Source organism: Podarcis raffonei, chromosome 6 (genome assembly GCF_027172205.1).
Source record: "Podarcis raffonei isolate rPodRaf1 chromosome 6, rPodRaf1.pri, whole genome shotgun sequence".
Taxonomy (NCBI): domain Eukaryota; kingdom Metazoa; phylum Chordata; class Lepidosauria; order Squamata; family Lacertidae; genus Podarcis; species Podarcis raffonei.
The window spans coordinates 9,305,974-9,320,779 of NC_070607.1; the positions used below are offsets into that span (position 1 = coordinate 9,305,974).

At 43.6% G+C, this 14,806-nt stretch overlaps 1 protein-coding gene across 5 annotated transcripts in view; it reads left to right on the plus strand.

The window, feature by feature from the left end:
* The first annotated feature begins 438 nt into the window (after positions 1-438).
* Positions 439-14,806, plus strand: part of PBX1 (PBX homeobox 1) — a 220,271-nt gene continuing 205,903 nt past the window's right edge. For 2 of the 5 annotated variants that reach the window (XM_053391353.1, XM_053391357.1), the window contains exons 1-2: positions 440-1,094; positions 4,681-4,754. In XM_053391353.1, coding sequence (XP_053247328.1) covers positions 904-1,094; positions 4,681-4,754 — 265 coding nt within the window. In that variant the 5' untranslated portion in view covers positions 440-903. Of the gene's footprint in view, positions 1,095-4,680; positions 4,755-14,806 lie in introns of all 5 variants that reach the window. The other 3 variants (XM_053391354.1, XM_053391356.1, XM_053391355.1) reach the window with 3 other exon arrangements.

Below are 14,806 nucleotides of genomic sequence, written 5' to 3' on the forward strand. Positions count from 1 at the left end.
TGCAAACAATAATTTCGGTTTCTCTGCGAATGTCCCGGTCCTCAAACACTCTGCACTTCAATAGTAGCAGCGTCCCCTGGAAAGGGCTGCCCCTGCATCGCCCTCTGCGCTCTGCCCCTGTCCAGGGAAGCCCCGCGCGGCAGCAGCCCAGTCCGGGCGCCCGCCTTGGCCCCGCCCACGCTCCCTCCCTCTCGCGGCGCCTTTCCCCGCTTGCTTCTTTAAGGGCCGGCGCCTCCCGCGCGCGCGCGGGGGCCCACCTCTGAGCTCGCTGAGTGACAAGCAAGCGGGTGGGCGGGGCCTGCGACGCCGAAGCGAGCGGTGGGAGGCGCCGCCGCCTTCGCCCGCCGGCCAATGAGAGCTCAGCGGGCGGGCCTTCCCCCTGTGGCTCCTCCCGTGGCTCCTCCCCCTCCCGGCTCCCTCCCTCCCTCCTTCCCTCGCTCGCCTGGCGGCGCCTTCCCCGTGTCAGTTGGCGGAGTCCGGAGCCGGAGCCTGAAACAAAAGCGGGAGGCGGCGGCGGCGTTGGCGGCGGGGCTCCTGCGAGTTCGCCCGGCTGAGGCGCGCGAGCGGCGTCGTCCGAGAGAGAGGAGCGTCCGTGAGGGAAACTTTCTCCGCGCTTCCTTTCTCCTCACGCGGAGGCTCCGTCGGCGGGAGGCGAGGGAGCCGGACCGGCCTCCGGCTCCAGGGCGCCCGGGAGGAGGGCTCGCCTCAGCCGCCGCTGCTTCCGGAAGGCGGCTCCGCGGGCACCGCCGCCGGAGAACAGCGCTCTTTCTTTCCCCCGCCCGCAAAAGAAGCGGAGAAGCCGAGCGGTTGCTCGGGGGTCCCCTTCGCCGAGAAGGGGGCGAAGGCGGGCGGGCGGGCGGGCAGGCAGGGGCCGCCGGCCGCGCCTCTCGGGAGCGGGGCGCGATGGATGACCAGCCCCGTCTGATGCACTCGCACGCCGGCGTGGGCATGGCCGGCCACCCGGGCCTGTCCCAGCACATGCAGGACGGGGCCGGGGGCGCCGAAGGCGAGGGCGGCCGCAAGCAAGACATCGGGGACATTTTGCAGCAGATCATGACCATCACCGACCAGAGTTTGGACGAGGCGCAGGCCAGGTGAGCCCTCCCTTCCTCCCCCCTCTCGTCGCCACCATTATCACTATAATCGTCATTATTATTATTATTTATGCACCACATTTCTTTTCGCGGCAGGATCCTGGTCCTCTAAAAGCCTGACTCGCAGCCGAGCTCTCTCTCTCTCTGTGCAGCAAACAAAAAGTATAGCTCTCAAGAAAAAACAACATCCCATTATCATTACGATCGTCACTATTATTATTATTATTATCGCACCACATTTCCTTCCACGGCAGGATCCTGGTCCTTTAAAAGCCTGACTCGCAGCCCAGCTCTCTGTGCAGCAAACAAAAAGTATAGCTCTCAAGGAAAAACAACATCCCGACTGGGTGTCTTCTGTGGAGCAACATGCCAGAATGGCATATTTAAGTGTACAGTATATAGGTGTGATTTCTAGTGGCGTGCGGGTACGTGCAAATGTTTAGAGAGAGAAGGCTGCTGCTCTTCTGCTCTTTCTCTCTCTCTTTTTGCTAAGTTAGGTAGGGCTGAATTGGCTCCTTTGGTTGCCTTGTGCATCTGCACCTTCCCATCTGTGTTTTGTGACACCTCAAGAGCTGAAAGGCTGGAGCAGCCACTTTCTTTGGCTAAAAGACCAAAATCTTGTCTTCCTTTTAGCTGAGCTTTGGGATATTTAGGGTCTTACATGCTGGGCTCCTCCATTCCTGTCTCCTGAGTGGGGCACTGAATGGAACATATCGGTGAACGTCACACCAAAAATTATCTGGAAGACCTTTTAAACTTTTTAAACCTTAGTTTTATAGATCCGTTTTGAAGGGATCTGGTGACCTGAACTCTGTTTTTGAATTAGGGAAAAGGAGCAGCCATAAAAGGCCTTGTTTGCTGTACTGCAAACTTGGTTACTCTGAGTTCATTGCCACTACCGTTCTTTAACCGCAATCCAAGGAAGTTAAACTCACTTAATTCCTTTTAAATGGCTGGGCTTATTTATAGTTGATGCTTCTAGGATTGTGGACCTTGTGTACGAAAAGGGCACATTTTCCTGTCCTCTTGTATTGGTGAATGTTGAGCTGCAACTGGAGCCTTGTAACCATTTGTTTGTGTGTAAAGACACAAACAGGTTTTTTGTTGCTAAAATAATGAGTTGAACATATTAGCTGAGTACAGAGGCTCGTAGAGTCTAGCCACTAAATGCCGCTTCACATATGAACATACAGATTTCATTCACAGATCGTGCTTTCCATGTTGGAAATGGCATGAAATCTATGTATGTGTGTGACAATTGCACATGAGTATATATCATTAATAACACATATTGGAACATTTGGCAATCTACACTTACCCATAACAAGTATGTTTCAATTGTTGATTTTATCACAGAAGCCAACACGCCGTTTTGTGCCTCACACAGCTGAATTTTGGGGCAGGGCGTAGTATTTTAAAATAATAATAATTATTATTGTTACACAAATTTTGAAATATATAATATTTTTTATTTGGATGATTAAATGGTCTCATTGGTCAATATTGTGTGCACATATGAAATTTTAAATACAATGATTCTTAAAAAGAAACATGCCAGATAAATAGACTGGAATGCTGCACAACACTCTTAACATAAATCTACAAAATCATTATTGAAGTTGGAAATGAATACATGGATTTCCAGAAGAGAAGAATGGACAAGAAGGAAAAATAGCAAAACAAAAGAAGAATAAGTTGCCCAGTGACCACTAGAATTTTATTACCTGAAGAAAAGCTTCTAGCACTTCACCTGCATTTTGTATCTTGTACTTACCACAGAGATTTTCATTCTCAACTGGAGTAGACAGTGTCCGTGTGTCCCTCAAAAGCTACACACATTACTAAATAGCTTTGCAGCTGCTATCTTGGTACTTAATCCAAAAGGCCTTAAAAAACAAAAAAAACCACCTAGAATGAAAAATGCCAGTTGTATAAAACGCTTTTCGTAAAACACTTGGCCTTGATGAGGAATAGCTTCTGTTGAACGATGCCTCCCAGTATTGCCATTAGACAAAGGGGAAAAAAGCTGCTTCTGAAAGTTCAAGTTTATGTTTGGTGAAATGTTTTTTGTGTGTAAAGATCTATATACTGCACTAATTAAATTGGGAATCAATACAAATGTAAGGATTCTTTTTATAGCCAGTTACTCTTTACACACTCCTTTAGCCGCTCTGCTAGCGGGTCCCTTTAGTAATGCAGCTGTAGAAAGCAGTTTGTGCATTTCAGTTTTCCCTATGATTTTTAATTATATATCTCTTTATAAGGAACTGTAGAGATGTTGCGGTGATGGCAAGGCTGTGAAAATGTGGCTGTGATCTTTTCAATGTCCTTTTACCCATCTTTGTGCTTGGCCAAAAAATATTTTGGAGGCAGAAAGAAGGTTTTGTATACCAGATGCTCATGCAGAGGGAGCCCAACTGTGAGAAGAAGAGAGGCAGGAACCTTAGGCAGTGATATGGGGTGCCATTTAAGGGGCAGGCCCCTTAAAATGACTGGAGCTGTCCAAAGTCTTCACATGCCTTGTGAAGGAGACTTTCCTAGTGAGTTGTGTCCCATATTAATCAGTGGAATGCGGGGGCTTCCTTAGATTTTTCTGCTTGAGGCAGAAAAACACTCACATACTTATGTAAGCTTCATTCAAAAACCCATTTTGCAACAGATGCTGGATGAAATTAGTCCTTTTTACATGACAACAAATCTTTACAAAGTGATTGTTTCTAATATTTAAGAAATTCTATTTCTTAGACATAAACAATCTGAGCACCTGCTAGGACATGAAACTGATCAGCCTTATAAACAACTACTTGCTGGACCTCCAAGAAAAGAGGAGACTCAGAAAGATCCATTTGCATTCTGACCACTTGTGTAAATGCTAAATTAGCAAGGTTTTTTTGTCATTCTGATTCATGTATCGGAGTGTTTATGAGATTTCTTTTGGGAAGCCGACTGATTCTAACACCTTCATATAAGCAAGTAGAGCATAAAGGTAATAAGAGCATGGAAGTAATTATTTTCCCTCCCTCCCCATTGCATGTGTGCTTTCTCCTGGCAGTGCATTACTGCATTTCTGTGCTCTTTTCAACTCAGTGGCTAAAATTTCTGTACATCGGCTTTCCGTGTTGAAGGACCTTGTTTATACTGTGGCATCTGCACAATGAATTGAACCACATGGGTGAATAAAATAACAACGTTCCCTACACTGCCAAAAGAAGGTGGTTCAGAAGGTGATTAATAAATTGAGTGTAATAATAATAACAATACTATCTGAAAAAGATCTTCATTGGACTTATGAATGGCTTATACATACTCCTATCATTCACCTACTCATAGCTTGGCCAGTAAACATGGTTTATGAAAGCTACTGAAATACTGCTATCAGACAGTTCCCTAAGCGGGTGGTATTTGTATTGCCATATGCATTGGACAATCACCAAACTGGTGTCCCGTCAATATAAAACTGTAAGCTGTTTTTCACCCTTGCATAATTTTCAGTGATGACTTAACCTTCAATATTTCTGCCTAAAACATATTTTTTTGAGGCCTCTATGGCACACTCTAAATATAAACTATTTTGATCTTGTTGCAGAAAACATGCTTTAAACTGCCACAGAATGAAGCCAGCACTTTTTAATGTTTTGTGTGAAATCAAAGAAAAAACAGGTAAGGAGAAACGTATCGTCTTGCACCTTTTTCCTCTTTTGCTGCCTTTCACATTTCATGTATTTCTAAAAAAACAAAAACAAGAAAACTTGTTTTGGTTTAAATATTTTATTTAAAGGGGAAAGCAGCTATTGTTTTATTCTTTGGAGAATGCATTCTCCTATCATATAAATCTCTAAATAGCACAATGAAGTCATTTGTGTGCCTACAATTCAGGGAATATTTTTTCCTGGGCATTATATGCCTTATTACTTTTTTAAATATTACATTAGTTGAAAACAACCCATAACTGGATTAATTCAGCTGCAATACTTAAATCTTTTTTTTTAAAGGGAATATTTGTCTTAAGATTTTAAGAGCTACTGTCAAATACATGGCTCTTAATGTGGAAAACACACGGAAAAGCCTTCATTTAGCATACATTGAGTCCAGGTAATGCACACATAGATACTCAAAGAGGGCAGTGTGGGTGTGTACACACACACATCTATAGATATGAGATTGTCGGCTGTTTAAGGATCTTGTTACTTTTATATCAAACAGTGGTTTTTTTGGTTACAAAGGTGCTAATGGCATGAGGTTGTTGATTCGGTCTGTGTTTCCCACTTCGCAGGCCTCCTGCCGTGCACTAATACACTTATAAAATGTCTCAGGGGGGCATTTAAATTTTAAAAGCAACAATTAAAAATAGCTGTCATCAATCAAGGGTGATCTTAAACAGCAGATGCTCAGAGAAGAGTGTTCAGTGACATGCAACACTTATTTATTTCAATTTTCGAATGGTCTTCGGAAGGGGAAATCCTGGCTTACACCTTAGCCCACAGGAAAAGGTAGCTGGGAAGGCCACTGCTGAGTTTCAGCTCTTGAGTCGGGCTGATGTGCATTGCAAACTATCTACTACTCCACACGCCTCCTCCCCCCCCCCCGCTTTTTTCCTAACAAGGATGTAACAGTCAGTAATTCAGATCTCAATCATATAAGTAAGGGGTATGACATGAATGAAAGTGACAACAAATATGATTGCAAACTCACTTGATATACATTGAAAAGTGATGCATAAAAGGGAAAGCAGCTTTCAGAAAATGTCTATGTGCCTTTAAACTATGGGTGACTATGTTTCATCGTGTGAACAGCTGAGTGAAATGGGATTATTTGACTCCAGCAATCTATATAAGATGACTAAGGAGGTCCTTTGTTAAATCTTGTTTGTGCAGCTTGTAACCTAGACAAAGCACCTAGCATTGGCATTCAAGCCTCTAAAGCCCTTAAGGCTGCGAAGCCGAATGCTGACCTTCTTTAGAAGCCATTCATTATGTGGCTCTTATAATATAATGTAAAGGGGTCTCTGAGGTCTTTCTATAATGCGATGTATTGCTGCTTGAATATATAAGTTTAATAACAAGAACATCTGAATCTTCTAATCTTTTTCTGTTACTCTATGTGTGTTTTCTCTCTCTCTTAAAAAAAAATACTTTACATTGTCCCCTGTTTTCATATTCTCTTATTTGGGATTTTTTGTCTCTTGTGTGGCAATCTTCTTAATTGATTTCTGCCCTGATCTGAAATTGAAGTGCTTATGAAGTGGTAGCAGATGGTTAGTGAAAACTGAACCTCTTTAGAACCCCTCTTCCCAGTCTAATATTTGGAGAGGCTGGGATTTGGAGGAAGGTGAGAAAATCCGACTTTCACTACCAGTGGGCTAATTCTGGTTGTATTACTGGCACAACCAGTGAGCAGCAGCTTGTTCAGCACAGAGGGCCACATTAGAAATATTGTCAGCTGGAGGGGTGCAACTAATTTGCATACTATTTGCATGTCATTGTTATAATCTCTGTACCATTTGAACCTTGCATAATCAGCACCTGCAGTTGAAATATCTCTTAGACTTATTCTTGCTAAGACATTTTTGCACGTACAAATGGGGAACATTTGAATGGATCGTTGCCAAATAGGGAGATGCCTGGAGTCTTTGGAATCGTAAATTTTGTGTTAAATTTCTCTCTCTGTTTCTACCTGATACTTTTGCATTTTTGTCATTACATTTTCAAAAATCATCTCTGCATACACGGGAACAGGAAGCGGGGGAGGGGGAGAGATCCTATAATTCTGAGTTTTATAATAATGCTGGCTGTTCAGTAGTGTTTGGGGAGATAGGGACGGACTGCATGTTGATTGTAGATTGTAAATTGTCCACCTGACCTGCCACTCCGATGCACAGGGTGCGAGGTTGCATACAAAAAACAAGTCATATGTAGGTTTTTCTTTTTCTTAATGCTTATTGTTGTGCTGTTAGAAATGTTTGTGTGTTTTAACCAGGCTTACTTCTGCTGGGTATACCCCGACAACCATGCATTCACACACCTATATCCATAGCATTGAGAATCCAGGTGTGAGTGGTTGCGGTTGCGCTCTTTAGCACTTTCAGCATAAAGCAATGCAGCCCAAGGGGTGGGGATTGTGGGTTCTGGCCTCAGGAATATTCCAGGCTGACATTTGCTTGCTGGATACATTCTATGCCGTTGCTTAATTCAAAGTAAACCTTCTCCTGGATTGTTTGACAGGCATCTGGGCACTTTTTAATATTTTAACAATATTTAGCTTATTGAAATTATTTTCTGTGTGAAAGGATAGTTCCCTCCTTGTGCATTCATAATGCCAGTGCCCCATGGCAAAATCTCTGGTTACGGGTTTACCATACGTTTTGTAATTTAAAACCAAACTGTCATGCTAAATAAGTAGATGCAATTATTTTGGGGGAAGAAATTCCATAAGCTGCCGGTCAGAAAGGAAAGAAGCAGTGCAGAGTAATACAACTGATTCTGTCAGAATCTTCTTCCAACAAAGATTGAAAGGGGAAATGTACTGATAGATCAAAATTTCTCTCTGCTGAAATCATTTGCAGCTTCTATTTGGTGTCTCTGTGTTTTTTGTTCACCTCTTTTCACTCCTGGTGTTCCAGTGTTCTGAAATGGGCATTCACTTTTCTACTACTTGATTTAAGTGACTCCAGAGTCTGCTGGAGACTTTACCACCATCCCTCGCAACAGTGCGGCTAATATTTCACAGTGTTAACATTGCCGGAACAAACCTAAAGTGTCTATAAACTTGTTGTAAAAAGAGGTCATCTTTACTGGCCAAAGAGATCCCCCGTGTCTGCTGATGTTTCAATTTATTTTAAAGGAAAGGATTTATGGGTGCTTTTTATGTAAGCTTGAAGTATAATACGTTGAGATGTATGAAATCTGAGCATGTTTATTTAAAAATAAGATAGAAGGCAAGATTTAATTTTGAAGTAATGGGAGGGAAACAAATTTTGTTTACATGTTTCTCTGGATTGAATATGTACTTTTTTGGCAGGAAGAGAGTACTGTTGCGTAATGAAGAATTGAATTGTGAGGCCAGCTTATAGTGATTAATTGACTATTTAATATTTTATTTGCAAAATGTGACAGATTTCAGAGTTACTGTAATTTTAACTTGGGGATTGTTTTGTAGAGCATGGTGAGTGTGAAGTTTAAAAGTCAACTATCTGCATAATCAGAATTTCCGAGAAGGAATGAGAGCTGGTCTTTTAATTGCATAGTAGGTGTTAAAAATTAGACTTCAGTCTGTCATTTAGCATAGGTTTCTTTCTCTGATGTAGAAGGGCAACACAGGATCATTACCCAGTTTTGATGCCTCATTCATTCCTTCTTGTGAACTGTCTTTATTATTTAATTTTGCTTTCCAAGATCAGTTTTGGGATATAATGATCTTCCCTAGTGTTTTTTAAAGGAAAAATCTGTTAAACTTTCCAGAAGGAAAATGGAATTGTTGCACTACAAGACTATATTAATAAAATGGAAACAAATGTACAGTTTTTAAACATGAGGATCTGAGTTCAGAGTTTAGAATTTGAGGAAACCTGAAGATAATCTTGAGTTTTGAAATCCTGATTATGTGTATTTAATTTCATTTAATTGCTTACCCCATCCATGTTTAAGTGGTTAAAATGTGTACACTTTATTCATGTTTTCAGCATTAAGATACTATTTTTTCCTATACAGTAAAACATACTAAAAATATTTATAGGCAGCCTTGACCAGTTCTTTAACTGTTAAGATATAGTTTATTGCTCTCTCACGCTCATCACCAATATACTGGTTCACACTACAAATATCTTCTGCTCTCATCCTGCTGCAAAGTTGATATTTTGAGGAGGAACAGGTTCTTCCTTTCTTTTTCTTTCTTTCTGTATCCCACCACAATACTACATTCTTTATTTTCTTTATAAATTCTTAGGTTGGATTTCACTTCTGACACCTTTGTTGTTGTTTCTCCCTGTCACTTAAAATACGTAGTGATTTTTATTTATTTTTATTTTTTTGGTTACAGATTTAGCTATATACAGAAACCAAATGCTTCCTGGCTGCACTCTTTTTTCCTCTAGTGTCCAACCTTTGTCTTATGTCCAACCTTCTCGAGCTTTGCCGTTGAGCTTTGTGTTGATGTTCTCTTTAAAATGATATGATGATCTAGCTAAAATTAAGCATCTAAGTCTCATTAAACTTTCATGGGAGCCATGGAACTAATTCTGTTAATAGCAGAAGCTTACACTGTGGTAGCCCAAGAAAGAAATGAAGATTTATTTGTGCCGGGAGCTGTACAAATGCATAGAAGGGAGAACCTTGCCTTTTATGCACCTGGTGTTTTGAACTGTACCTCTTACTTTTTTTTGCCTGGTGCCAGAAGATATGTAATGAAGGTGCCTGGGGAGCCTCTCTGGAGAGAGCATTCCACAAGTGGGGAGCCACTGCGGAAAAGGCCTATTTTCATGTTGCCACCCTCTGGACCTCTCGTGGAGGAGGCATACAAAGACGTGCCTCAGATGATGTTTGCAGGCTCCAGATTGGTTCAAATGGGGAGAATTGGTCCTTGAGGTATTGCGGTCATGAGCTGTTTAAGGCTTTATAGGTAAAAACCAGTACTTTGAATGGGGCCTGGAAACTAACTGGCAGCCAGGATCCATGTAATATGCTCAAACCATCTTTACCCAGTGAGCAACCTAGCTGCCAAATTTTGCACAGGCAATGGCAGTGCCTTCCACAGCACATGAAGGCAACTTGCTAGTTTAGTGGGTGTAGGACAGGCTTTGTAGCATAGGTTGCTCTGACGGTTCCCTTTCCCTCAGTGTCTGCTGCCTGAGGCAACCTCCTTACTCAGCCTAATGGTAGAGCCAGTCATGTTGCCAGGTGGAACATGATTAAATTAGTTGGGACTTGGCATTTTTAATGAATTGAAAGAGCCATCTCAGGCAGCAAATCCCAGCTTTCCTGTCTCCATATCTTTGTGCAGCCGTTAGGTGCAGAAAATGTCCGGTACTGAAATTAACACAGAAACAGGGCTGAGGGGAGGGGAGAAGTCAAACAGAGCTCATATACGTTGTTTTTGATGTACATTCATTGATGTGTATGGTGAAATGACTGACACACACCGCCAAATTTGTAGTGTGCAGGTGTAGCTTCAAAATATTCAGTTTGAATTTGGCAGGGGCTTACAACTTTTACCCACACCCACATTGCCACACCACAAAGTAGAACTGAAAGTATGTTAGTAAGTGTGGACCAGGGCTGTGCAATGTCTGATTTTCAACACTGTGATATATCAGCAGTTAAAACATCACAATATTATGATATATTGCCATTGGAAATTGGGTGTTTGGATGAGGGAAGGAGCAGCCACAGAGATCACACGGGTGGGGGGCATGGAGATTGAGCATGTGGGTGGGCGAAGGAGTGTGGAAATCAGGTTGGGGGGCCACACTGGAGCCCACTCCTCTTGTCCTCTGCACCTCTTCCTGGAGACCCCTCGTGTTGGGAAGGCAAAGTCTTTCCACTCCTCCCTAGACAGAAAAAGGGAGAAGGAAGAAGCAGCCCAACCGCAATTCCTGCTTGGGGTGGAGAGTTGGAAAGTGGAGGAGTGATCCGCTGAAGCAGCCCCCTCTGCTTCCCTTCCCACAGGATGGGAAGGGTGGCTGGCTGAGGGTGAGCCACAGTGAATTGGCCGGAGAGGGAAGTCAGGGAGCAGGACATTACAGTTCTGGGGAGGCGCTGAGGCTGGGAGTGGGATGGCTCTGCTATTGGAGGTGCAGTTGCGGGGTTTGAGACATGTGCTTGTGGGGAAAGGGGTGTACAGTTGCTTTATAAACCCAAGCCAAGTTGTCCTACATCCCCAATCCCATCCCTCCTGGTTGGTTGTGTGCAAAAGTGCTAATTTTGAACTGGGTGTCCATGTGCTCTCCCTCCCTCCCTTGTGGAGGGTGCTTAGGGTAAGTAAACCTAATTGTTTCATTTGGAACCGAACTCTTGCGAGGACTAAGCAGGCAGGCTTCCTGCCTCTAGGGTGTCCCAGGGAAGATACTGAACACGCTCTTCACTCTTCTTCCTTGTTCGAATGCGTTTGTTCTGCTTGTGCCATTGATTCTGCAATGACGACGAGAACAGTTTGGGAAGGAAAGAGAGACTCTTTTAAACAAATAATAATAAAAGAAACTGGGACTTTATCTAGTCCTGACGTTAAGTAAACTTGAAAGGAACAACGCTGGTTAAGGAATCCTTACCTTGGCTAACCCTCACGGCCTCCCACTTCTTTGTATCTCAAATGAATTGAATCAATGAGATCCGACTGCTTGTCTGAATAGCAGCCACCTCAGTGTCATAAGAGCTTTCCATTTGAACAGTAGCCCCCCACCCCTCACCGCTTTAGGCTTCGCTGGTTTAATACTTCAGGGGGTATTGGTGAATGAGGGAGAGCTTGGCATGTGTGACAATGTTTCTCAAGAGTGGAGCTGGACCACCAGTGGTCGCTTTCAGGTGGGCCTCAGGGCTATACCCCACCCACCCCGGCTCTGCCTCCTGGCTTGCCAGCCCAACTCACCTACCAAGCTAGAGCCTTTTGGTTAGACCAGCTCCAGAAGGAAAGGAGGGCACCCTCTTCTAAGGGAGAAGGGCCTGGAAAGAGATAAAATGTTAGCATTTCCTGTCTTTATTACAGGGAATAGAAAGGAGAGTGATAAGAAAGGAAAGCTGTTATAGGAAGAAGTAGTCAGTGTAAAAGGACCAGGGAGGAAGGGTGCATTTTTCTTACGGTTGTGTCTGTGTTCAATCGGAGTGTGAAAAAACTGGTGAAGAAATCCATAGTTCTTACATCATTTGGTTAAAAACACTTTGAGATGGTTAAAACATTTTGAGAGGCATGCAGAGCCTTCACGTAGGGCCTCTGGGCTAAACAATTTCTGAATAAAATGAGGGTGATTCATAATACAGGGAACTCTCCATTTGTGCAGGGGTTGCGTTTTGACACAGCATATGCATTGACGGGGTGAGCATTAGCCCGTCCCCTTCCAGGGCCGAAAACTGTGTGTGCATTGGTGATCATGTGCGTGCTGAACACACACAAAAGTTAGTATCCCCATAGCAAATGCCATCTTAAGGAAAGCTCAGCTATGGAACTCCTTGCCACAAGGAAAATGCTGTGGTTCATAATTTAGCAGTTTCAAAAAGTGTATTATGTATCAGTAGAAATTGCTGCCAATAATAAAAATTGCCAGCAGATTGTGCCAAAATTTGCCTGCACCCTTAGCATTTTGTGACTTGATTTGGCCTCCTTAATTTTCAGCTGTCTCAAATGAGCTCTTTTAGTAAAAGGTTTGGTAGACCTTGCTCTGTGATATTTTCTTTTTTCTTTCAATAAAATGGTAGAGTTGGAAGGGATCCCAAGGGTCATCTAGCTCAACCCCCCACATTGCAGGAATCTCAACTAAAGCATCCATGACAGATGGCCATCCAACCTCTGCTTAAAACTGTCCAAGGACAGAGAGTCCCCCACCTCTCTTGGGAGTCCGTTCCACCAGAGGCATAGCGTGGTGTGTGCTGTAGGGGCTGTGTCTCCGGGCGCAGATTTTGGAGGGGGCATGAAATAGGTGCTTCAATGAAGGCGGCCCGGCCCTCCTCCCTGGCATTGGAGGAACCAACACCCATGGAAAGCAGTGCTGGGCTACTCCAGCTGTGTGAGTGATGAAGACTGGAGCGCCATGACCAGTTCCTTCAGCCATGCACTGCCATCCCAGTGTGCATGCCCCTCCCCGTTGTGTGCCTTCCCTCCCACACTGGGCACTGGAATTCCCATTCTGCTGCTGCATACCACTGTCAAACAGCTCTTGCCATCCTAAAGTTCTTCCTGATGTTTAGACTGAATCTCCCTTCTTGTAACTTGAAGCTAGGAGAAAACAAACTTGCTCCCTCTTCTATGTGACAGCCATTTAGATAACTTGGGGGGGTGCTTTTCATTGGTGAGGTTGGAGGCAGATTCATGGAGCTTTTTAAAAATCTTTTCAGGATTGCACTAAGAGTTGACTTTTCTTGCCTGCTCAATGAACATGTGTGGATTTTGGGCAAGGGAGAGGGGTTTCCTGTTAGCCAGTTTGGAAAATAAAAATATATATCCCACCCTTTTTAGTCTTGCATGTCAGGGTTTTGTTACGTGCATTTCCATGTGTAACATGTAGTTCCACTCCTGATCTACCTTCTGTTGGACTAGTGTCTAGATAGCCTGACACTGCTTTCCACAAACTGGCATAGCTTTAGTTATAGACTTTCCGGCTGGGAGTTGGCAGCCTTTATGTCTGGCTTGCCAGAGCTCCTGCTTTCTGCCATTAGATCTATGTTGTCCTGCAACCTTTGCCTATGGATTGCACCCATCTCTGCTTGCGGTCCAGACAGCCCCCCCCCCACCTTCAACAGATGATTATTTTTAGGAAGGGAGGAGGATTTAGAGAGTCAACCAGAGCCAGGGCCAAATTGCACCAGCACCTTGAATTAATTATGATTTTAACTGACTTCACAAATTAATAAATTATCAACAAATAAACTCCAAAAATGCCCATCAGGGGGAAAATGCCTCCATTGTCTCGCTGCTTCCATGGCTCCTAATTCCTCTCCCCACCCATTACTGGCCTCACAACTGAAAGCTTTAATTTATTCAGCATACAATCTCTTTACTCCACTGCTTTCTGTAATTTATACCTTATACTGCCTGCTGTCTCGAATTATTTAACTCCGTAAGGCATTTAGTGAGAGACTGGGTACAAAATCGCTATGCAGAATAAGGCTTGGTTAGACAGTCTGCCTTTCACATTATTAGCAGGATTTTAAAATATGGCCCTAATCAGATACTCCCAAAGGAACAGACGACAAGAAGAATTACACACCAAGGGCCAGTTTGCACAGTTATTTGCTTCTCCACGCGAATAGCCTGTTCCCAGTCACGTGTGTGCAGAGGACCTCATGGAGAAACAGAAGCATAAACTTGGATTTACATGGTTATAAGGCAGATGAGTTTCTGTGACCATGGCAGTTACAAAGAATGCTGCTGTGATCGTGGAAATTGTTGCAGGACCCAAATAGTTTAGTTCACACTTATGTTTCTTCATATAATCATGAGCATGTGTATGTTCAAGCATGTTCCATGTTGTGATGCATCTGCTCACATTGACTAAGAAGTGCTCATATAGACTGAATGTGCTGACCTGGGCATACTGGTCTGTAATCCTTAGCAGTTGCCAGTCACCAATCTGCAACCACTACAAGAAGTGTGCAGGGATGTTGGGGACATTCAAATGTAGCTCCGCTGTGAAGCAAGATTACATGGCCATCTCTAGTTGGTGGTGAGTTTTGGATGCTACGAATAGCGGCAGACATGTAGACCAGGGGTCAGCAAACTTTTTCAGCAGTGGGCCGGTCCACTGTCCCTCAAACCTTGTGGGGGGCCGGACTATATTTTGGAAAATAAAATAAATGAACAAATTCCTATGCCCCGCAAATAACCCAGAGATGCATTTTAAATAAAAGCACACATTCTACTCGTGTAAAAACATGCTGCTTCCCAGACCATCCGCGGGCTGGATTCAAAAGGTGATTGGGCCGGATCTGGCCCCTGGGCCTTAGTTTGCCTACCCATAGTGTAGACTGAAGGTTTGACTCACAGAGCGCAATCCACTTGCACATTCTTGCACA